Source organism: Brachycentrus maculatus, unplaced genomic scaffold (genome assembly GCF_059751285.1).
Source record: "Brachycentrus maculatus isolate JH-2025_06_01 unplaced genomic scaffold, ASM5975128v1 h1tg000362l, whole genome shotgun sequence".
Taxonomy (NCBI): Eukaryota; Metazoa; Arthropoda; class Insecta; order Trichoptera; family Brachycentridae; genus Brachycentrus; species Brachycentrus maculatus.
In genome coordinates this window covers 1,527,311-1,552,905 of record NW_028281111.1, presented here as the reverse complement: position 1 = coordinate 1,552,905, position 25,595 = coordinate 1,527,311, and the positions used below count along the sequence as shown (strand labels likewise).

General features: G+C 32.6%; 1 protein-coding gene across 2 annotated transcripts in view; it reads left to right on the top strand.

Moving 5' to 3' along the window:
- Positions 1-25,595, top strand: part of Vha100-2 (V-type ATPase subunit a family protein Vha100-2) — a 47,874-nt gene that overhangs the window by 20,695 nt on the left and 1,584 nt on the right. For both annotated transcript variants that reach the window (XM_088269741.1, XM_088269739.1), the window contains exons 2-14: positions 10,941-11,092; positions 14,510-14,689; positions 15,213-15,376; positions 15,939-16,119; positions 17,392-17,568; positions 18,585-18,797; positions 19,254-19,404; positions 20,111-20,484; positions 21,229-21,338; positions 21,773-21,897; positions 22,501-22,733; positions 23,483-23,708; positions 24,442-24,613. In XM_088269741.1, the coding sequence (XP_088125867.1) occupies positions 10,976-11,092; positions 14,510-14,689; positions 15,213-15,376; positions 15,939-16,119; positions 17,392-17,568; positions 18,585-18,797; positions 19,254-19,404; positions 20,111-20,484; positions 21,229-21,338; positions 21,773-21,897; positions 22,501-22,733; positions 23,483-23,708; positions 24,442-24,613 (2,423 nt within the window). In that variant the 5' untranslated portion in view covers positions 10,941-10,975. The remainder of the gene's footprint in view (positions 1-10,940; positions 11,093-14,509; positions 14,690-15,212; positions 15,377-15,938; positions 16,120-17,391; positions 17,569-18,584; positions 18,798-19,253; positions 19,405-20,110; positions 20,485-21,228; positions 21,339-21,772; positions 21,898-22,500; positions 22,734-23,482; positions 23,709-24,441; positions 24,614-25,595) is intronic.

Sequence of the window (25,595 nt, the reverse complement as noted above, 5' to 3'; positions counted from 1 at the left end):
ACTATTTTTAATGGCGAATGCATAAAAATGCGATAAGGCCTTTTGTTAAATAATTATTGTAAATGTTAATTGTTTCAATATTTTCATAATGTTGGCCATTCATTTCTTTTTTCAACCCTCTAGTTCAGAGGTTCCCAAACTCTTGTATCTCGTAGACCCCTTGCCTTACCTGATATTGATTTTTATCAAATTCATTAACTTCAAATGTATTTTTGACAGCCGGTATATGTAGTGTTACTCACTTTGAACCACACATGTTAGGTTTTATACATTTATATTTTAAATTCAAATTAAAACATAGACCCCTTGCAAGTTGTCATAGACCCCTGGGGGTCGATATAGACCACTTTGGGAATCACTGCTCTAGTTTAAATATATTGCGTACTAACAGTGCCCAGTCATGCGTTGCTGTGGCTCAGTTTAGTTAAATTTAAAAAAAAAGATAATAGAATACTCGCATTACTGATATGTTACTCATTTCCCAATACTTGTGCAGCAAAAAAATATATTGAAAATCTATGAAACGAAAATACAATCGAAATTATGAAAAGTGACAGAAGCTGTCAAGAAGAACGCTGCTGCCATGAGCAATTGTTAGTATACGAGCATTTTGGTTTTTATTATTATAAATTGAATTGGTTATATTAAATGGTCGACGATTTACGAAATCAGGGTGATACATGACCTTAAGGGGGTACTCGTAAACATACAATTCAGTAAGCGACCGGCTGGGTGACGAGCTAGACGTGTCTCCGCGCACATTTTTTAAATAAAAATCTATGTATTATGCATTTAATTTTTTTTTTGCAATATACATTCATAGATTGAAATAATATTTTTATACATTTTTTAAACTCCTTACCTTTCAATAACTGTTTTCTTTTCAAAATCATACATTTATTTCGAATGAAAAATTATTTTTTCAATACAAAAACGGCGTTTTTAGCAAAAAATAATTACGTTAAATGTTATCCGGGTTTAAAGAAAATTAAGTTGCGGGCTATCGAATATCCAGCCTTAAAAATTTATTCCCGATTTTCTTACTTATTTTGTCTCCTCAAAGTTTAGAACTATGTATTTTGAAATAATATGTCGGTCAGACCCCACTGCATCTTGGTGAATCATGTGAATGATACTTGGTATAGTTCACATTTAGTTGAAGTTATTGGAGCAGTAATTCGTGTAACTAATGGACGTAAAAATATACGACATTAGTCACAGAACATATTATTAAATGCTGTACACGGTGCCATAAACGTTGCAGCTCCACATATATTGTATTTTGTAATATTTAAAAAACAACTTCACGATTTTTTTAAAATTAGTATAGTCTTGCTCTCTTTTTAACTATAGCAATTATAATATGCTTTAAAATAATACTTTTTTGTTTCGTAAAAGGACATCGGGTTTTTTTGAAAAGTGAATAAGAAAAATTACATTCAGAATAACAATGAATTTTATTACTTTCAATCTGCGTTCGCGCACAGTACTTGTATTTTTTAAAACAACTTTACGTAAATTATTTGAATAGTACTAGTCTTGCATTCTTATAAATTAGACCAATTTTGATTAGTATGTGGTTATGCTCTAAAACAGTGTTCCGCAAAGTTTCTGTTCAAGGTACACCTGCCAAATTAAGAAAATTCAGAGATACACCAAAGCAGAAAAAAAGTTTTTTTAATATTAATTTATTATCAAAATATAATGCGAAAACATAATATCATAACAAAGTTTATTTAATATCTTCACAAAACTAGACATTTTCCGCGGCACACCAACTAATCACCACGGTACACCTGTGTGCCGCGGCACACACTTTGCGGAACAATGCTCTAAAATAATACTTTTGCTTCTCGTAAAAGGACATCGAATTTTGTGAAGAGCGAGTAAGAAAAAATGCATACATAATAAATGATATAACATCGCGCATAATACTAGCGAGATGAAAAAACAACACTTAATAGTAATTTTCTTGTCATTTTTGGTGCATTTTAGTATGATCGATTGCCAGTTGAACAAACTCGTCTTATATTCAGTTTAGTAAAAAAAACGATAAAAATATCTGCAATAAAAAACTGATCCGTGTTATATATGGGAAGGAACAATTTTCTTGTTACCGTGTATTCTAACATATCTTTTACAATATCTTCAATAGCGCACTCAAGTTCTTGTGAGTAGTTTCATGGCCGGCGTTGACGGTAATAATTACTAGTTTTATTACTCCATTAGTTAGTGTTCTAGTTTTAGTTGTTATTGTTTTGTTATTGTAGTAATCACATTTAATTTGCATTTATTGATTTTGTATCAAATATGCATTACAAAACTGTTGATGTTTCGTAATGCATTTTTTGTAGATTAAAAAAAAAAATCACCTAAAAAAATCACGCGTAAACTTCCTTGTGCAAAGTCTACAACAATCAATTAACGTTTAAATTGAAACTTGATGTATTTTAGATTTTAAAAATTTATTTATATGGACATATACGAAGTCGTTTATCCCTAAAAAAAATATGTAGCTTATTTTCAACTATTGTACTTTATAAACTTTTCATTTATATTACTTGATGATTATGTATATTTGCTATCATATTTAATTTTTTTTTAAATACTGTGAATTGTATTTTTTCATTATATCAATTGATATAAAACAAATTTCACTTGAATAAGTTTTTTACTTGAAAACTTAATTTATTAAAATTAATTAAGAGTTTCGAGACGCAGGTTTAGTAAAACTATGTTAACCCTTTTATATACTTTCGTTTAACTTGTTTGCGTGTGTTTTTTATTGATTTTTTTCATTAAATTTACGGCTAATTTATGAACAACTAAATGATCAACTGTACATCAAGGTTATGTGTCAATGTTGACATCAAAATTTTCGTCACAGTTTTTCACGGAAACCTGAAATTGGTGACTGCAAAAAACTGTTTATTCATTCCTGTATTGTGCTGTGGCGTCTGCTGTGCCGCTTTACACTAGTCAGCAAAACGAAATATCTGACCGACTGAATTAGTATGAGACTGTTCACTTGTCCTTTTAATAAAAAATGAACTACAAAATAGTGCCCTTTTCGAGTCACAACTGATTTTTGACATGTCAATGATATCTCCATCTGGGGGTAAGAAACGAAAGATGTCGTAAATTATAAATATGTTTACATTATTTTTGGAATATTGTCGTTCATTCGTCATTTGGGAATTGGGGAATCGGCTTCGTTCGAGTTTTATTGCCCTATCCATTAGTGAAATTAGTATATGGATTTCAGCAGTATTTTAATTAGCTAGGAAATACTTATTTTAGGCAGATGGAGGGATGAAGGGGTAGAAGAGGTCAAATAGATAATATGATGCAGATGACGTTAAATGGATCTCAAAAAAATCTTTTATAGATGTCTGAACTTGAGATAAAACATATATCTTTGTTTATATGAAAGAAGGTGAAAGTTTGAGCATCCTATGATGAGAAAAATTGATGAGGCAATAGGTCCTATTGCCTCTTCAAATTTCATCATGGGCCCTATTGAATAGGGCATAAAGATCTAGTGGTGTCTTATTTAGAAAATACAACAAGCCGAATAATTTAAATAAATGAACTATGACAAATCTTGATTGATATAAGATATTGAATCCATCGTATCTATTGTATTGTATCTGTTGTTGTTTTTAGGGATTAACCTTATTATTTACCATATTCACTATCAGTTTTAAGATATATAAACTGAATATGCTGTAAAACCTTATACATAACAAGCAAGACGAATTTTTTAGGCAACTAATAAATATTTAAAAAAAAGTCTGAGCATCCCATGATTTACGACTTGGCATTTGGTTGACTTAAGTGATCACTTTATACACTTGTGTAACGTTCATCATTCTACCCATTGTTGTATATCCATATTGCATTAATTTTCGAAACTTGTTTATATGGGATGATATTGTATCCCTTGTTGGTATTTAATAGATTTGGAAGTTTGTCTGATTGTGGCTTTTTTTATCTTCTTCCGATGTAATTTTAGCATTAACTGAAGCCTTCCAGAATTACACCGATAGCCAATCAGCCGCCTCGGTGGCTAGCTCGTAGTCCGGCCCTCGGCACTCGGCGCTACGGTCATTATTAATTTAGCAGTGTTCCAATTTATGGAATAAGCGAGACTTGTCAAATTCGAGGTCAGCGGACCGAACTGGCCCCTGCATCAGTTCATTCACAAATTAATAACAATACGTCATATTAACATTTTTATATCTCGCTCACTCCTTTCAATAACGTCATAAATAAAAAATTGTTAATTTTCAGTTGTGCATATTTTCGGAATGTCCAGAAAATACACTATATCCCAGCAAAAGAGGCATATTTTTAACTTAATATTTACCCGCTACAGGGCAGAAAATGACGATTTTGCATTTTGAAGAAAATGCGTTGTTTTATTATTTTTTTTCCATTTTTTATAAGTAAGTACTAAATATTTTTCAAATGGAGAAAAAAACCTTCAGGTTTTGCCCAAAAAGATCTGTTGCACGGTAAAAAGTTCAATAAGTGGCTCGATATTTATTTTTAATACATTGTGTTATATTTTTAAACTTAAAAAACGTTGTCCTGAAAAATCAACTTTTTTATTTATGACGTTTTTGAAAGGAGTGAGCGATCTGTGCTGTTTATCGGACGGTGGCGCAACACGATATGGTTGTAGGTACTAAATCTATATACATATAAAATTTTGTAATCGTAGTCTATATGTATCGTTGGGTAACATCCAAATTATGTTACATCCAATATTTTTGTATGTCTGTATATTTAAAAAAATAAAACTTAACAAACAAATTCAACAAACACGCTTTCATAGTTTGACAGTCGATGAACCAATGCGTGTATGTTTATATTTTTAGAGCAAACATATGCTTGTCTTTCACTGTAAATAATCAAAATCAATATATTTAGATTTTGTGATGTGTACGTATAATATAATATTATTAAATTTAAAACTTAAAAAAACCTATTAAAAATGGCAAATGCTTTTTATCTCTTATTACACTTTAGAAATTTTCAGTTGACAAAATTAATTTAACTAATCTTTTATTTTATGATAATATAATTTAAACATAATTATATAATATACCGGAATGGCGAACGAGGTGTTATTTGTTGCTGCAAACCAATCCACAAGACTGAGACCATAGAAGAAGAAATTTAAACAACAACAAAATTTACGTTTTTTGTTAATATGTACATATTTTTTTCATTTGTTTCAGTTTGATGATTACTACTAATTCACAAATTAATTAAAAAATTACATCTCGACGCGTGTTTTGCAACAATCGAAATTTATCTAATCAATTACTTTTTTGCATTTTTATTTGTTTGTGATTTTACAACAATCTCACCTCCACTTTGCTGATTCGCTGTATAAAATTAATATTACGCTCATGCGTGTTGCTGTCTAAAGTATAATATACTATCACGGCGATTATACACACTCATGATCTATTCGTATGAATAATCTACCGCAGTAATAACCTTGTTAACATCTTCACGGCCGCCAAGCGATTGGAAGGCATAGAACGCCTAACCGCTCCTTTTCGCAATATGCATATCAACAATTCCTTTCAGGTTTATGCAGAGTAAAGCGTTCAGTAACTGGCCACTGCCGGTTGGTAATAGGGATTTCTCACGATGTTGTTTTATTGGCTAATAAATTAATACGAAAAATCACAAGATTATCAGTACGATTCTTATTGAAATCTGTAGATAAATAAGGAGATATAAAGGTTTTAACTTAAGATATTTTAATAAAACGAAAAACGGACACCGCTATACGTCATCAAATTTTACGTAATCGGGTGTGTTATGGGGCATATCCCTTTATGTATCAGCTTTATAGACCTGTAATATTAGTAGAGTGGATTCGTTTCTATGACGTTATTCGTTACCAACTTACGAAAACAACGTTTTTACGAAGGCGAATATTGCAAAAGAAAATGATGGATGAAAATATTGATTATATCGGCTGTTATAAACACAAAACGAGTCTTACTCAATCCTTTATAGGTTGAGTATGTTAAATTAGATATTCCTCCCTAGTGATAAAACCCCATTGACCACTATATCTTAATGATAATAATCGACGAAAATGACGATTTTTTTGTGTAGTAGATGTAACATCCCTGGCTTGGTCCACTCTGTCCCGTCTTCTATTAGCTCATTAGGCCAGTTGACCGCTCTCGTTCGCCCGACAGAAGTACCCTAGATGAGTCCAGTATATGATATTATATATTACATATGCCATATTTTCCCGATACATTTATCATAAAGATAATGATAATCATTAGCATTATTATACATATCTTCAATAAGAATGATTGTCATAATCATTCTTTTAGATATGACAATTTTTGTTTTTATCTTCCTATTCTATGAACATTGTATCATATATCACAATGAAATGATTTGATTAGCATATCATTCATATTTGAAGCAATTTTGTGATTTTCCTTTTTATTATTTAAATATAATTTTGTTTTTAAATCACTATAAATATTTTATTATAACTTAATTATAGTGTCTACCGGTTTCGAAGCTAACCAGTAGACATTATGATTAAGTAATAATAAAATATATATGTTATATTTTATTTATAGATTTGATTTGCATTTAATTCTATCATGGGTTTGCTACTATTGCACCATTCAATAAGAGGATTCGATTTCTAATAAATGCATAAAAAATATTTTATTGCTTTGTATTTTACATTTTGCCCTGTGTTTTCTTATTTATTTTTCAGTTTTGTTAACCTTAATCTTTAATTACTCATCGGGAATATTATATATGTGACTTATGTATGTAATATGTTCAAATAAATATTCTAAAAACATTTAATAGGACATACATAATATAAACATAGCTTTTTTTTTCATTTCAGTAATTTTAATATGCAGTATATTGCTATAGATTTTGAGATCTGACATGTTCACTTTCCATACAAAGTATTCATGTTTTGGCGGTGTCTACGCTGGAATGGCAAATTATGAAGTTTACTTTACAGCAATTATGTATTTGTTTAGATTTTAATACGAATCCTACCACGTGTATTTTAACTGTCAGATCGCGCGTCGTCCGTAAGAAAATTGCGAATGCCTTGAGAAATTATAAATTGAGAAAAATCGAGAAATGTGCAGTAAGTACGTAAAAAATGCAGCAATTAAATTATTATTTCGGAAAAATTATCATGATTATACTAAGGTTGCAATTAATATTAAAATTAAATTAAATTAAGTTATTGCGACTTCTTCATTTGTATTTTATTGTTAGTAATTTTAGTATTTTTTATTACAATATAAAATTAAATTTATTCCGTGCATATTTACTATTGTCAATTTTAGTGTTAAATTAATTTTGATCGTGTGTTTTCTATGGATCCGGAAATAATTTGTCAAAGTTGACTTTGCCGTGTCAATTACACGCTATTTGAGGATTCTGTGCTTCAACACTACGGCGTCGCTTTACTAGTGACCATTTATAGTTTTTACGTTGTATAATTCCATTAACAGCTCATTAAATCATTGTTTGCGAGAATTGAGATACACCCGGTTCGCTTAATTCCGGCAAGGCCGCCTTTTTTTAGGTCAAGGATCATTTACGATCTTCGATGCCAGTCTTATGGTATATTGTAGTAATTAAGGTGTATAAATATGTCAATCTTATAAATGTTAACACCTTTAAATTCTTATTTTATTTTTATTTTTATTGAGCAAAGCGTATAAATAAACGTAGCATAATAATGAACATTTTTATTTTTATAAATTCGCCTGAGAATACAGCGATAATTTACTATCACGATCGATTAAATGGGAAATATATTTTTAAATTTTTTTTGTTTGTTTTTGTTTTAAAACTGATTTTTAATTATTAATTAATTATTTAAATTTATTACATTTTAAACTACGAACTAGACGATTCTAAAGGGTCCGCCAAATAACTTTTTTTTTTTGAAAACAGGGCGCAAAACATCGAGTGTAGCTTCGGCTGTGTGGCACGTAGCGCCGTCCTGTTGAAACCAAATGTTGCCAATATCCTCCTCTTCAATTTTTGTGAACAAAAATCCGTTCAACATGGCCCGATAACGATCGCCATTGACTGTAACGGCCACTCCTTGCTCATTTTCAAAGAAAAATGGCCCAATTATGCCTCTGGACCAAAATCCGCACCAAACAGTGACTCGTTTTGGGTGTACCGGCTTTTCAATGTATGCGTGCGGGTTTTCTGTGCCCCAAATACGACAATTTTGCTTGTTTACATACCCGCCAAGATCAAAATGAGCTTCATCCGAAAAGATGATTTTTTTGGCAAAATCGGCATCTTCTGTAAGTCGATCGCAGGCCCACTCAGCGAAGCGAAAACGCATTGGATGGTCAGTTGGCTTCAACTCCTGAACCAATTGGACTTTGTATGGCGTCATACCAAGGTCTTTATGCAAAATTCGTCTCAATGATGTCTCCGAAATGTTCAATTGTTGAGAACGACGGTGAATTGATGTTGATGGCGCTTCACGCACACTTTCTGCCACAACATCGATATTCTCGGGTGTACGCACTGTTTTTGGCTTTTCACGCTTTGGTTTATCGATGAGGATGCCAGTTTCTTTCACTTTTTTCACAAGATAACGAACATACGGAGCTGACGGTGCTTCTCTTCTTCCAAAAACCGTACGCAATTTTCGCACACATTCTGCAACATTACCATGATTTTCAAAGTAATGTCGCAATATTTCCCAGCGTTGTTCAAGCGTATACACAACCATATTCGCTCAGCGGAAGGATAAAACTAATTATCTGTCAAATCAGACATGAGCTAAGTGTTACCATTCACGAAATAAGCACTAGTTGAAAAAAAAAACTTTAGATGGCGGACCCTATACTTATAAAATATCTTATTTTAGTCACGCTGTGCCCTTCCAAAAAGAGTCTTGTGCTTGGAGAGGACTTTATCTCAATGTTTATTATTTGTACTTAATTAAGTATATAGTACAGTAAAAAAAACTTTTCTCGTGTACAATATGTTTTTTTTTCTGAAATTATTTTGAGTATATTTTTTTCCTACCTCTTAATTATTTCATAAATTATTAATAGTATTTTTATTTTCTGTTATGAATCCGCGAAAAGCAAGGTTGTGACTTACATGTATCAAAAATACGTTTCAACGCTAAAAATAATGAATACCAATCGACGTAAAAAATATTCTCCATTATGTGGATTTTATAAAATACCTATGTAATAAAAAAATATTTAAAAAAAACATCGCAATAATGGCCCTACTATGTGCTAAATAATAGACTTTTTAAATCTTGCCTCAATTTTACTTATAAACCATACAAAAAAAACTATTGAAAACTACTAAAAATATTACCCATCTTTAAGTGTGATTTTATTTGCATTTTATTTGCCAAATAACAATACAGGCTTTTAGTTATTTTTCTTCAAAAATATGTTGATATATGATAAATTTAGTCACGCTCTAACATATTTCAACATATTTAACGATTTCTGTATTGATCACGGATTTCTAAACAGGTACTCTCTCTTATGCGTGTTATAGCAATTAATAATTTCCGAAAAAGTGAATGCTAGATTTATTACGTATTTAATGTGTTTATTAAATAAACGTGTACACTTTACGGCATCACTCTTTTTATTATTATTATTACTACATTAAAAAAAATTATGAAACTGTACGGGGTGTCGTAATCAGAAATTTTCAATTTTCAAAAAAAGATGCTAAGAAATTTTGAAGGCAAAGTGAAAATTTACATTGACTCTAGCAATGGTCTTAAAGGACCAGCTAACTAACCATTTCGCCGCTTAACCGCAGGGGTAGGCAGAGAGAATAGAGAATAAAATCTGGGTTAATAGTAATTTTTTATATTATATTTTTAATATAGTGTTTTTGTTTTTATCAAATACATTTACAAATTTTAAATGTTTTCCTTTTTTTTATAACTAACCCAAAGTAGGGTAAACATTTAAAAACAAATCATGTTTTTATGTATCTACAATTATGATCTTTAAAAATTGACCGTATATTATTACAAATATGCACATATATGAATTATATATATAGATAGACAAATTATTACAATAAATGTTATGGAAAATAAAATCTACAAACTATTATTATATGTGCGGATGTAAAGTACTGCTAGAGCATTGAAAAGAATTATAATATGTAAGTTTCAGCAATGCAATACTATTATACTCCTCCCGCATGTACATAATTTGTATCTGATCCCAACGTAGCTTCAATAAACCTATTAGCTCTTATTAAAATGCATATGGATGCATCATACCGTTGTCAATTGCAATTCCGGCAATTCAACTGAGGTCAAACCATGTTAATGCACTTTAAGCTTTTTAAAAAAAATTCTAAAAAAAAAACAAACGAATCATGTTGTGTTCAAATTTGTGGGTGTGAATTGAAACATATAATAAACCGCATCTAAAACATTGATATTCACAACAATTTTGAGTGTGTCCAAGTACTTATTTACAAATATGAGTTTTCTCCACTTTGGGAGTTTTTTTTAATATTTTGACATCTCAATAAGTATGGGTATTTACAGGGCTTATGATCTTCGGTATTATTTTTTCTACTATTGTTTCAATCAAAATAGAATTTTTTTCGACTCGACTTCGACTATGTATAGTTATATTCATGACTTTATAAAAATATAACGAAAGTACTGGATTTATCCTATCTTGTTAGAAAGACTGAAAAAAGAGTTTTTATAATAAATAGCTTTTTATTGATAATCAGCATAAAACAATAAATAATAATCTAAACAGTCAACTGCAGGGAAACTGATTACTTACTACAAATTTTACCATGTAACTAACACTGTAATATATAAAAGAAATCCATGATTAATCAAATTTAGTAATTGTAATTTTTTCCAGGTTTGTAACGCGGAGGGAAAAAAAGGAGTCCAACCATGGGGAGTATGTTCCGAAGTGAGGAGATGGCCTTGTGCCAACTCTTCATCCAGCCGGAGGCCGCTTATACTTCGGTCTCTGAACTCGGGGAGAATGGGACTGTGCAGTTCAGAGATGTAAGTTTCCACTCAACTAATTTACTTGTGGTCTGGGAGTTAGTCTAGTTAGATTAACCTGTAACACATACGGGCAAAACAAATGTCTTTGCCAATTTGCCCATACCTGTCATGGGCACTTTGACGAAGAAATAGCTCAAACTGATTTTACCATAGTTACTGCGGTAATAGTAGATTTTAATGGAATAACGGGCTAGAAATACCAGATAGAAAACCTTTGTGTATCTCAGATTAGTTTTAAAAGTAGTTTAAATATTTCTTAGTTTAAGCATTTAATAAAAACATTAAAAAATCACAAAAAACTGGAAAATATTATTATTTAACGCCTTGCAATAATGCATCATTACAATATCAGAAATATAAAAATAAATTCTGCTGTTTTTCCTACTTAAATCTTGATTACAACTCGTCAGTCAAAGGGTTAAACATTTTTTTTTAGCGCAATGGAAGCGTCATCAGTTTAACTGCTTATGGCAGACAGCGTGCTAAAATATTGTATACCCATTGTGAAATCAAATGTATTAGAATTGAATTCTATCCTTTTTCTTGCTTTACTATTTAACCATACTGAGCCACAGCAACACGTGGTCGGGTACAGCAAGTTATCAATAAAATTAACCACTTAAGTTGAATTTTGGCGAGAAAATTTGTCAGTGCAGGAAATCATCACCAAATAACTCGAAACAGGACTACCCTAACACTGCTCGGGTTAGTCAATAAAAACAAATCAATACCACCAAGTTGGAATACGATTTGCCCGAGCAGCACTCAGACTCGTCAATGCAACACAAACTCCTTGCCCCGAGTCACGTGATAGCTAAACTGACAGAGCAAATAAATATTGAAATAATTTAAAACAGATAGACAATGCATATGTGGATGTAAGTAGTAAATAAGAAGGCCAAAGAAATTGTGTTACTAGGCTCTGATACGTTAATTAAACCAAAGCATATAAGACTCGCCCCTACCTAGACTCCCATACCAAAGTTTTTTTTTTATTATTTTTAATTTACTTTGTTTATAAAAAAAAATATAATTGTAAAACGAACTCCCTCTCTAAACACAAGTATCTACTTTATTAGAGAGGTAGAAACGTTATATTTGAAACGTATTGTATATTTACCAACTATTTTGTATTATTTAAATATGTATATTGTAAAAAAATAATTTTACAATAATTAAAAAAAAGCCAAGTGGAAACAACCGAAATATGCAATACATCATTATGTGAACTAAGCCTAAAAGTGTCGAAATAAATTCATGTTATATAACGCAACCTACTTGAAAATATGTATGTGTCTTTGCGTTACACATCCCAAGCTGCTGAATTTGTTCTCCTCGCGGTTGTATTCCCTTTGTCATGTTAATCTCGCTCGTTACTTAGTCTTCCTATTAGATTATAACCACTTGTCAATACTCAATTAGCATGATAGTGTTATTGTAATTTTCTCACCGCGACATACACTCAACATACTACATTACAGTCAACGAAACGAGAAACGAAATCCCAAAAAAAAGACATTTATCATAATTATTGCAATGTGAAGTGTTTTACCTAATCACTGTTGATTACACTTGAATTCGGTATTAATTTTTGTCATTTACCCAACCATTAATTGTGTTTGAGTTGATTATCTTATTATTGTATTTTTATTAGTCACTTATTATACATAATACCTCATATTTAAAATATATGTACTTTCATAATAATTTTTACATTCAAACCCTTATCCGTACCCCAATGGTGCATAGGGCACTGCATCATATAAACGTAGTGTTATCTCGATCGTTAACACATGAAGGAAAGGTGATCAGCCCTCTGCTTCCGGTACCAGTCCAAGGTAATATTGAATAAATATAAGAGTGAAAAAATCACTTATATTTATTTGACCCCCCCTGGGAATCGAACCCGGGACCTCCAGTACGGTAGCCGAGCATGCTGACCATATAAAAATAATAATTACTTATCATAATATCATGTGTGTATATATGATGTGATACATATCCATTTGTGGATTAGTATATAAAAATTGATGCCACAGGTTCACTCTTTACGTTTTACTCGAAAAATAGAATAGGTCCACTATTAATCAGTGTCCGCCTCCGTTGTGTAATGGTTAGCATGTTTAGCTATCGTACTGGAGCTCCTGAGTTCGATTCCTAGGCGTGAATATAAATATTAGTAATCTAACACTCTAATATTTATTTAATATTACCCTGAAGCGCAGGAGTGATCACCTTGCCTTCAAGTAAGCATTGATCAAGATAACACTGCGTCAATATGATGCAGTGTCCTATGCACCTTTGGGTGCGGATAAGGGTTTGCAGAAGAAGAAGATCAATCAAGATTGAAGTGCGTAGTAATGTTATATTGTTATATTTTTATTAATTGATTCGGTAATCACTTTTTGGTAATAAATATACATTTGTTATTTCAATATATGACTATAATAAATATTTACTAAATAAGAACTTCATTATAATCTAAATTTAAGATCTTGATGCTGGGGAAAATGTAATTAATAAATTACACTCCACAGAAAAAATTATTTTAATTTATATAAAAGAATAGAAGATTTGGAAAAGATAAGTCTTATATAAAAGAATAGAAGATTTGGAAAAGATAAGTCTTCAGTTGTGATCGAAACTGGTTGGGATTCTGAAAATAAAAATAATGTACCGTAGAACGGGGCTACTTGAACTTTGATGTATTACTTGAGCTCTGTACAAAAAAATATTTAGATTGTGGTAGCGCCCTTGAGGTATTATTTTACGAAAATGGCGCTATATAAGTTATCCAAATTTATTATTATTATTATTATCGATCGAAATATCGTGACAATAAGTGTCACCTGTCAGGGGAACAATGAATCATGTCGATACGTTCATTATTGTAGACCAAATACAGATTTTTTTTGTGCTGGGCTCAAGTAACGCATCAAAGTTCAACTAGCCCCGTTCTACGATACTGAAGTTAAAAATGTATAGCTCAAAACGTACTTTTTACAAAATAAACAGCTTCAATTTACATAGGGTTTATGTGTTTAAAGCTAAAGGAGTAAATAAGATCATTAAATAGCGATTTATAGCGATAAAAGTTGAAAGGAATAAGTTTATTGGACTTCTGAGAAAATATTTCACAATCAGATTATAAACATCATCCTTGTAGCCTGTTGTTCAAATAATGAGTCATGATCCAAGAAACATGAAGCATATTAATTGGTATTTATATTGGTTATTATTATTATATTGGTTTAAGAAATTCCTGTTTTGAATTATTTTAACCACTTAACAGTCAAATTTTGGCGAGAAAATCCGTTGTTGCAAGAAATCATCACCAAACAACACAAACTCCTTGCTGAGTCACGCGCAGGATAAATTGGCAACTGGTTAATAAAATTTTCAATTTGTTTTCAGTTAAACGTCGAAGTGAATGCCTTCCAACGCAAGTTTGTAAATGAAGTCCGCCGATGCGATGAAATGGAGAGGAAGCTTCGCTACATCGAAGCCGAAGTGCTAAAGGATGGAGTCGTCATCCCTGAAGTGCAAGGAGAGACGCCACGAGCTCCCAACCCGAGGGAAATCATCGATCTCGAGGTGAGGTTAATTTATTATAATTGTACAGTAGAACCTCCATTATCCGGACTAGGAAAAATCAGAATTGACAAAAGGAAATCGTAATCAAAAAAGAAAGACAAGTACATTCAGTATCAATAATTTGTATCAGTCCAGATTTACAAATAGCTTTAATAAAATATTATTGAAAAAAAAAAACAGTTATTAATATATGTTTCAAGCCAGCAGTTATTTTTGAAGCTGCTAAATTCCGAATACTGTGAATGTTGCGCATGATGGCTCATATTTCCAGGATATTGAATAAAGAGTTATAATAAAATCATAATAAAATTTTAGCTGGTATGCTGGGCTTATAATATGACTGGCATTGTGACTCGGTTATACTTGAATATGGAATAATGAATGATAATAAAATCATAATGAAATTTACCAACTTTGCTGGGTGCATAATATGACTGGTATTATAATGTGGTTGTTGTTGAATATTTAATAAAGGATGATAATAAAATAAATAAACGGATTTAATTTTTTTTATGTGTTCCAGGCGCATTTAGAGAAAACTGAGAATGAAATCTTGGAGCTGTCGCACAATGCTGTAAACTTGAAGTCAAACTATTTGGAGTTGACTGAATTGAAGCATGTTTTAGAGAAAACTCAAGTGTTCTTCACTGAGCAAGAAGAAGCCAACGGGATGGATTCTTTGACCAGGTAATATCTTTAGCAAGCTAGTAAAATATTTCCTCTTCTTATGCATTTTTCCTTTGATTCTTCTTCCTACCATTATCCGCACCCAATGGTGCACAGGACACTGCATAAGGATGTTGTGTAGAAGCATTGTAATCTTGATCCTTAAATACACAAAGGAAAGATGATCACCCCTGCGCTTCATGTACCAGTCCACAGTAATATTTGATAAACAAATTTCATTGTTTATTTGACCCTGCTGGGAATCGAACCCAGTACTTCCAGCATGGTATCCTAATGTGCTAACCATTGCACTATGGAGGCGGACAATGATTGAAATGTTTATGAATATATCAGATTGCGCTGACTTTTTAAAGATCGATAGTAAAACGGTCAATTTCACAGTAGAAAACGAATTTTGAAATTATGAAATCGTAGTGGTATCATCATTCAAAATAATGGAAAAATCATGAAGTCCTTCAAAGCCAAACAAAAAATATTATCAGTTCAAACGGGCGGTTGTTAAAATGTAACAGTTATCTTTACTAGCACTTAACTGATTTGGTAAGTTGTTGGTTTGTTCCAGGGCTCTAATTCCCGAGGATGGCCAGCAGAGTGGTGCCATCCGCGGGCGGCTGGGCTTTGTCGCCGGAGTCATCCAGAGGGAAAGGGTTCCCGGCTTCGAGAGGATGTTGTGGCGCATCTCCAGGGGTAATGTGTTCCTGCGTCAGGCGGAACTGGACAAGCCGCTGGAGGATCCCAACACTGTGAGTCATCTGATTCGTTTTGCAATATTGCACCCATACTGAATTTGCTTGTCCAGAAAAGTGCTTATCAAAAATTGTTTTATGTTTTTTTTTCTCAATTTGTCAACTTTGGATTGTTTACCATTTGTTTTATGATTGTGTGTTCTCTCGTATAAATAATAACTGTCATCTGTTTTTACACGTTTTCAATGTATGTAATACCATAGGAGTTGCCGAAAGAAGGATGAAAGTGAATGCAGTTTTTGACTGAATGCGGTCGAAATGCGATCTATTAGACGAATGTGCGGCAAAACGTTGTATGACAGATGTTCGAATGGTGAAATAAGGAAGGAATGCAAAGCTGAAATAAGCATTATTGATGAAATTAAGAAAGGTGTGTTTAGTTGGTTTGGAGACTTGGAACGAATTAGTGAGGAAAGAACGGTAAACCAAATTTATTAGGCTAATGTAGTTGGAAAAAGGAGCAAAGGAAGACCTCGAAAGCAACTGGGTCAATCAAAATAATCGGCAGGGATGTATGAGGAGATGAATGAACGTGGAAGAGGCAAAGAATATTTGGTGTGGCATTCTATTCTATCTGTCTACCCCTGCAGAGAAGCAGCGTGATAGTTAGTAAGTTAGTTAATACCATTTTTAACTTTTGACTGAATATGTATTTTTGTAGTCAAATTAAACTGAAACATGTAAAAAATAATATTTAGTTATGTTGTGAAGGAAGCTATTACTTGTAAAAATAGTAAACTCCAAATTGTTTATGATTATCTTATACCTAAATATCATAAAAAAATATTGCTTTTAAAAGTGCAATAAATATTATAGTTTTTAGATAACTGTGTTTATCTTCAATGTCTTCATATTCACCCATTCTATGTTTTCTATCAAAAGGACAATTTAGATATTTTTTAATAATGTTTTTTCAATTCCGATCAAAATAATTCAAGTAATAAAATTTTTGTTGTATGCAAAAGCCAATGTTAATAATATTTATACTGGAAAAATATATTTCAATTATTCTTCTATAAATTATTTAAAAAAAATACTGGTAGATAAATATTTACACTAATACATATTGCACGTTGCTTGTATGTGACTGTCTATATTTATAGTTGTGTGTTTTCTGCTTTCAATATTGTGGATTTTCAATGGTCAAAATGGCTTTTTAGAAGGTATGTACATGTGTCTTATGACTTCCTAAATTGCCTCAAATGACAATATATGAAAAATATGTTTGTATATATTTTTTTATTTCTAAGATGTGGTTTAATTTCCCAGGGTAACGAGATCTACAAGACGGTGTTTGTGGCCTTCTTCCAAGGGGAGCAGCTGAAGTCCCGCATCAAGAAGGTGTGCACCGGCTTCCACGCCTCGCTGTACCCGTGCCCCAACTCTCACAACGAGAGACAGGACATGGTCAAGGGGGTCCGCACTCGGCTGGAGGATCTCAACATGGTTAGTGAGCTCTCCACATAACACCAAATTTCATCCGTCTTATAGACTTTTTATTTTATTTATTTCTAAACCCACCCGCACCAGTTATAAAGTCCTGGGGGACTCTTTGTCAGCTGTGCATAGAGATTTTTTTTCTATTTATTCTTAAGGAATAAACACTATGCAGATTTATGTGGGGGGAGCAGGATGTATGGCCAGAGGCTGACACTTCATCCCCACCCCTCAGGATCCCTATGCCTATAAAAAAAAAAATACAATAATTCAGTATTTACAAAACTCATGAGCAAAGATTTTGACTTAAAACTAAAGTAACACTAGTAAGATTGAGGTATAAGTATAAACATATAAATTTTAAATACAAAAACTAAAACACTGTGATTTACTTTTTTAATTTTTGGTAATGTATCCAAAAAAAATCTAAATTATTGGATCGAATTCTACTTTGATTTTCATATAAATACAATGATTATATAACGTGACGCGTTTCATATTATCAAGACATTGTCAAAAAAAAACTCTGTTTTCTTGTTTGTTGATAATGTCTTGATAAGACGAAACGCGTCACATTATATATCATTGTATACATTAAAATTAAAGTAGAATTCGATCCAATAATTTTGTTCTATTTTGGATACAATACCAAATAATATTAAAAACGGAATTCTACCAAGAAACTGTATGTACAATAAATAAACTGTGATTTACACTCGGAGAACAAAAATAAAGAATTAAATAAGGAATAAAAAAGGATAATCGGCGGGTATGTATGAGGAGATGCATAAACGTGGAAGAGGCGAAGAATGTTTGCAAAGACAGAGTGGTGTGGCGTTCTATTCTCTGTGCCTACTCCTTCGGTGAAGCGGCGTGATGGTTAGTTAGTTAATAAAGAAGGACTTCCTGGATGAACAAAGGATGGGGAACCGAATACCACCCCCGTAAGGGAAGGACAAAACAATAAGACGTGAAGATAATCTTATAGACTGAACATGATCTACAAATAAAGCTTGTTTTTCCAGGTGTTGAATCAGACCCAGGACCATCGGCAGCGCGTGCTGTCCAGCGTAGCTAAGCAGCTGGCCAGCTGGTCCATCATGGTGCGCAAGATGAAGGCCATCTACCACACGCTCAACCTCTTCAATATGGACGTCACCAAGAAGTGCCTCATCGGGGAGTGTTGGGTACCTGTATCCGACCTCACCAACGTGCAGAAGGCCTTGACTGATGGTTCCGTAAGTACACTTTATAAAACTACCCTCTCAAAAAGTATGAGGATGAACCTTATTCTAAATAAAACTTTTTTTTTTACCACTTAAATATTATATTGTTACGACTAGTTTCAGAAGCTACAGATGCTTTTATCTACGGGTTTGAATGTAATGTTTTTATTCAAATCCGTAAATGGAAGCATCTGTAACTTTCTAAGCTAGTCGTAACAATATAATACTCAAAAATTTACAGTAAATGTTCACCTGAAATAATTACCCTTTATCTGCGTTCCATTTTTACTGTCGCAAGATGTACATATTGTAAGGTCAAAATGTAAAACATAGGCCCTTTGCTTTATAAAACGCCATTTTATTTACTCTCCATGTTTTTGATTTTATAATTAGTCTTAAATTTCCGCAAACAGTGATTTTATCAAACTAAATATATTGTTTAATATTGTATTTTTTTTACTATTCCAGAATGCTTGCGGCAGTTCTATTCCATCATTCTTGAACTGTATTGAAACTTCTGAGCCACCTCCAACATTCAACCGTACCAATAAATTCACCAAGAGTTTCCAGGCCCTCATTGATGCTTACGCAGTGGGCAGTTACCGTGAAGCCAATCCAGGTTAGATTTTTTTATATTTATTTTACCTGTAAAGCTGGAAATATAATTTTGTGTGCATGTGTTTGTGTCTGTTTCTTCTCGAATTGTGAGCTTCTTGAGTTGAAATGAGTTACAGTGAGTTAAAAATGCATAGCTTCTTTCTCGAATTTCTAGGTCATTATTTTTATTTTATTAAACTATACATAAATATAGGCATAAAAAATTTTCTTTGTACCTTAGGAAATTTCTTAAATGGCTACCTACTGTAAGGCTTTTAACATCAAACCAATGGAGTGCTATCTTGATCATTAATTAGAGGAAGGCATATATATCGGTCTTGTGCTTTAAAACATTGTTTCCGGGAAACGCTTAAAAGCATCTTTTACGCGGAGAGCGAGAGACATTAATAAGCGTTCTATTTGCTTACTTTTGATGAAGTGCAAAACGCCAAAAAAAATCGTACAGATCGGAATTGAGTTTGCGGTTACTTGTGATTAGTATACAACCTTAATTAGTGTATTAATTAGGGTCAGGGTTGATGAAAAAAGCGCCCTACAACAATGTGTTAAGTGCAAGTCCAAGGTGATGTTAAATAAGTATCAGAATCAAACGATCGCTATTTAATTTGTTTTTAACACCCGGAAGTTTGTGGAAGTTAGCACTGAAGAATGTTTCCGGCAAAAATTATATTTGATTTAATAACTAACCATTTGTCTTTCTTTTACAGCTCTTTATACAATAATTACGTTCCCGTTCTTGTTCAGTGTCATGTTTGGTGACACGGGACACGGCATCATCATGACATCGTTCGCGGCCTACTTGTGCATATTCGAGAAGAGTCTCGGCGCCAAGAAAACATCTAACGAAATCTGGAACATCTTCTTTGCCGGGCGATACATCATATTACTCATGGGCATATTCTCAATGTACACGGGCTTCATCTACAACGACTTCTTCTCCAAATCGCTCAACATCTTTGGGTCCAGCTGGAAACCCAAATACAACGAGTCCACCATTATGAGTAATCCCAGTTTACAACTCAACCCGAAAGATGATTATACTTTGGAACCGTATGCCATGGGATTAGATCCAGCTTGGCAGGTGAGTGTTTTGAAACTAATTAAACATTATATGTGTTGAATTGCTGAAAATTTTCTGTAGTTCTTTCATACATACATATATCATTGTGCATATTACGACAAGAACAAGCAACTGTTAGAGACAACCCTTTTTTTTCATTATCATTGCAAATATTTATTTTCAATGCAAAAACGCATTCTTTGTTAAAAATTACATTTTGTATTATAAAAGACTGTAACAATAAGAGGGTTGCTTTCTATGTGGTTCGTATGTATTCGTGATGATATGCAACTTTATTGTAGATGTATTCGCTATAAGCATCACTTTCAGAATAATAAATTTAGTAATTTTTGTTTGCTTCTTTTGCAATGTAGACAATAAAACTACATTTTAAATTTGAACCTTGATCTATGTACAATAAAAGTCCGTTAATTAATAATAATAAAATAAAATTCAAACAGTAATTTAAAATACTGTCTATTTTGTATTTTTAAAGTTTTTTTTGCTGAAAAGGATTTTATGATTTTTGATAATTGGAATTTTTAAATTATTACTTCTGCAATTTTCACGTTTTCCATTTCATGTTAAGGTTTTAATATATATTTATCCTCATAGTACCAAAATAAAACTTTGTATTCTGTAAGATTTAATATAATGATATATTTTTGTCCCTGAAATCTTTAGCCGGAAAGGGAATTTTATTACATACTATGTTTTTTCTGTAATACATATCTCTTTAATATGATTTGTTTGTTTTTATTTCAGCTCTCCGAAAACAAAATTATCTTTTCCAATTCATACAAAATGAAACTTTCAATCATCTTCGGTGTCGTTCACATGTTGTTTGGAGTCACCATGAGCGTAGTCAATTTCAAGTGAGTATTTTCAAGTGATATTTTCGTCCGTCTCCGTAGTGTAATGGTCAGCACGCTCGACTACCGTCCTGGAGGTCCGGGTTCGATTCCCAGGGGGGGTCAAATAAATATAAGTGATTTTTTCACTCTTATATTTATTCAATATTACCTTGGACTGGTACCGGAAGCGGAGGGCTGATCACCTTTCCTTCGTGTGTTAACGATCAAGATAACACTGCGTTTATATGATGCAGTGCCCTATGCACTGTTGGGGTGCGGATAAGGGTTTGAAAAAAAAATTCTAGTGGGTAAAAATTCTATTCATGTTATATTCAGTACCAGGTTCTTGTGAGAAATCACATAAACTCTGCATTCTCAATTATTGTTTGAAGTGTTTGTTTACTATGTCATTATTTTGACCTGTTGGTATAAATGTATTACTTTTATCCTTTCAGCTTCTTCAAGAGGCGATCTTCAATCCTGGTTGAGTATCTTCCGCAGTTTCTCTTCCTCTTCTTGCTTTTCTTCTACATGGTGTTCATGATTGTGCTGAAATGGTTCCTGTACAGTGCAGAATACGGTAAGCCACTCTTTTTTTCTACAATTTTTATCATTTATTCTGAGACACTGGATTATTCACTCTTCGGATGATATATCAATATTATATGTGTCTCAACTTGAGATGAATCAATTTTTTTTTTAAACGAAAGAAGAGAGAAGTCTGAGCACCTCGGGGCTTACAACCTGGCATTTGGCCAATAGTTCATTCCTATTGACGAGATTAATCATCACTAAACTAAAATGCACAATTGCATTCATATTCTATCTATCCTTGGTTAAAATTATACAGTATTATAATATACAATACAGTAAAACTCTTTTCTTTCTAAGGATTGACAAAAAAATGGTGCAAAAAAGAGGAACACAAGAATGCATTAAAAAAAAAGAAATTAAAATTTCTGAAACATTGTCTAGTAAGACTTTCAACTACCACGACTAAATACCCCAGAAAAACGCACCCAGTATTACCTTTTGCATTGCAATATTACCCAGAGAATTGTGATCCTTTTCTACATTTATAATCAAATTAAATTAAATTTTAATTCAGTACTTGCTCTTTGATAGTTTTCTCGCTTTATCGATAGCACATGTCCAATATATTTGTGGCTTTATAATATTCCAGTTGACGTAGACACCACTCTCACTCCGACATGCGCCCCCTCAGTCCTCATCCTGTTCATCAACATGATGTTGCTGAGCAAGACCAAGGCCGTGGGGCCGTGCAACGCGTACATGTTCGAAGGCCAAGGGGACCTGCAGTTCTACTTTGTGATCGTGGCCGTCCTCTGCATTCCCGTCATGCTGTTTGGAAAACCTCTTTTCATCAAGTATACTAGAAAAGCTCCAAAACACACGGTAATTATTTCTAATTATCTTTCCATCATCCTTCAACAATTATATGTGTGGCAGTGAAGAAGGAAATCATTTTTATTCCCTTTATTTTCTTTGCATAGCCAAGGGTACCAGATTAGAGAGAAATTTTTTTCTTTTTTAAGAGCAGCTTTTCTCTTTTGTCAATAATCAAGACGACAATTCACAAAAATGACCCTTTACAAATTAACCGTTATGATTATTTCTAAATGTGTGGACACTGCCAAGTAGACTTTAGTCTTCATATGTGCTGTGGTAGGGAGGGTGAGAACTAAGAATCAAAGGGGTGTAGTGAAAGCTTGTTGATTCCAAATTGGGGTTATTGAAATTTAAAAATATTTTAATTTAGTATTTTTTTTGTTTGTTTATATTCTACATTTGAACTCTTTTGTGGCGATGTTTGAATAAAATTGCCTTTTTGTTGTGAATGTGAAAGCAGTTATGAAATCTATTGAAAAATTTATTTTTAGATTTATATTCTGAAAAAATATTTAGTTGAATTTTCAAATTTACAATGTTATTTTGAAAAAGTGCAAATTAGAGCAAAATTTGAATGATCATCAATCAATATCGAGCTTTTACCGCAATAAGACAATGTGTACTTGAAATAGTGTCTGCTTGTTATATCCAGATGAAGCATACCATATTGATTGTAAGTTGACAGTTTTGCATAAATGAGGAAAATATTGTCAGACAGAAAAAAGGTTTTTTTTTCAATCCCCTTTTATTTGTAGAACACTACCAACGGAGACATAAATCAGGGTCTAGAGATGACACCCGAGGTCATGGAGACTCCGACTGCCTCGAGCCACGAGGCGGGAGGCGGCGGAGGACACGACGATGAGCCCTTCTCGGAGATCATGATCCACCAGGCCATCCACACCATAGAGTACGTGCTGAGCACCATCTCCCACACGGCCTCCTACCTGAGATTGTGGGCGTTGTCTCTCGCCCATGCGCGTAAGTCCACTTTTATCACATATCTTCTTAACTAATACAAAAAGTAACAACCACCTTTTTTTGACAAAGTAGTTCAAAACAGATAAGATATTTGCATTCAGGGCATATGTTTTTTTTATGTAAAACTTTTGACTACAGTTGAACCTGGATATAAAATATGTGGAAATGAGAGAAACATCTTTTAAAGACAGCTGGCTTATGGTTCTTTTATTTTATCTCACTGTTATATATATATTTTTAAATATGGTTATAAGAAAAACATACAAGAAAAATGTCTTGGTACTTTGGGCCGTTTTATATCCTGGTTTGACTATATTTGTATATGTAATAAAGTGCCCTTGAGGTGATTTTTTCCACAAAAATGGCGCTGAATAAATTGGCCATGTTTATCTTCTTTTTTTGTTTCTGTTGCCAAAAGTGTCATTTAGTGAATATTTTTAACTCACACTGTCTTCATCAGCATACATGTCATAAAAAAGTTTAATTATTTTTAAAAAAGGATTTAAAAAGAAGTAAATGTCATAAAAAGGCAAAATAACATAAAAAAAGTCCACAATAATTTCATTCTAATGTTTATCAATTTTATTTCAAATTTACACCTTTTATTTCAAATTAGCCCCTTTCATTTCAAATTTACAAACTTTTATTGTAGTTGGGATGCAGTTTTGTTATTGAAGTAAGATGGATTGGTTAGTTATCCAACGGTTAGTTCAATATAGTGGTGTTGTTGTAGAATTGTCGGAGGTGCTGTGGCAGATGGTGCTGAAGTTTGGGTTTGTGTCCAAGGGGTACGTGGGGGCCGTGTTCCTGTACTTTGTGTTCATCGTATGGGCCGTCCTCACTCTCGCTATCCTGGTGCTCATGGAAGGCCTCTCTGCCTTCCTTCATACTCTCCGCCTTCACTGGTAACTTGCCACTATTTAAAAAACCTATCAAAACTTTTAATTATTTTATGTTTAACCTATCAATACTTTTATTTTATTTGATCAGTGTACGGGTTTTGTCGTCACTGGTGATGTTGATAACGATGAAATCCGATCACTGGTCAAATAAAATAAATGTGGAAAAACCATAAAGTTGTTATTTCATTTCATAAAATGCAGTTCCACCAAGAAATGTCAGTACAAAACCTAAAATTAGGTTATTTTTATCACATTTTCCGACACTCTTTTCTTGTTAAAATTACTAGTAGAGCCAATTTTTTTCATTAATCGTGGAACAACTTGCACATTGAGATATTTGCGGTCTCGGCATATTTTATATAGGGGCGCAATATCTTGTCCTATTATAAAATTGCATGAATTTTATAATCATTTTCCATACATAATGTTGTTTGACCGATGGATAGATTTTTTTTCTCAAATGAGAATTCTCACATGATATAGATTGCTATAGCATTCATGATCGTGAATGTGTTGACAAAATTTTATTTATTTATTTAATTTCCACATAATAAAAAATTCAAATTTACAATGTGTCCTCCTTCTTTAGGTTTTCCCGTGCCGAGGGTACATTTAAATATACTTAAAAAAAAATATTTGCTATGTAATTTGTTTAATCATGCATGAGTCATGAAATCATGGATGACAGATAAAAATAGTGAAGGACATTGGTAACATAAACTAAAGTAGGACACAAAATGCCGAACCCTCTTCTAGTGGAACGGAAGGTCTGCTGACGACAGTCAACAGTCCGCCTTCTCCTGAGGAGTTTTACATGGTTTCCTTCCAGCAATGAGTAAATGCTGAGCAGTTCCTGATTGGCCCATACTAGATTATCCCTCCTGTTCCCAACACAGATTCAAATAAACACATTTTTTATTAGCTAGAAGAAACAAAAATCCACTAAATAATCTATAAACCTTGTACATAATAAGCAAGGTAAATA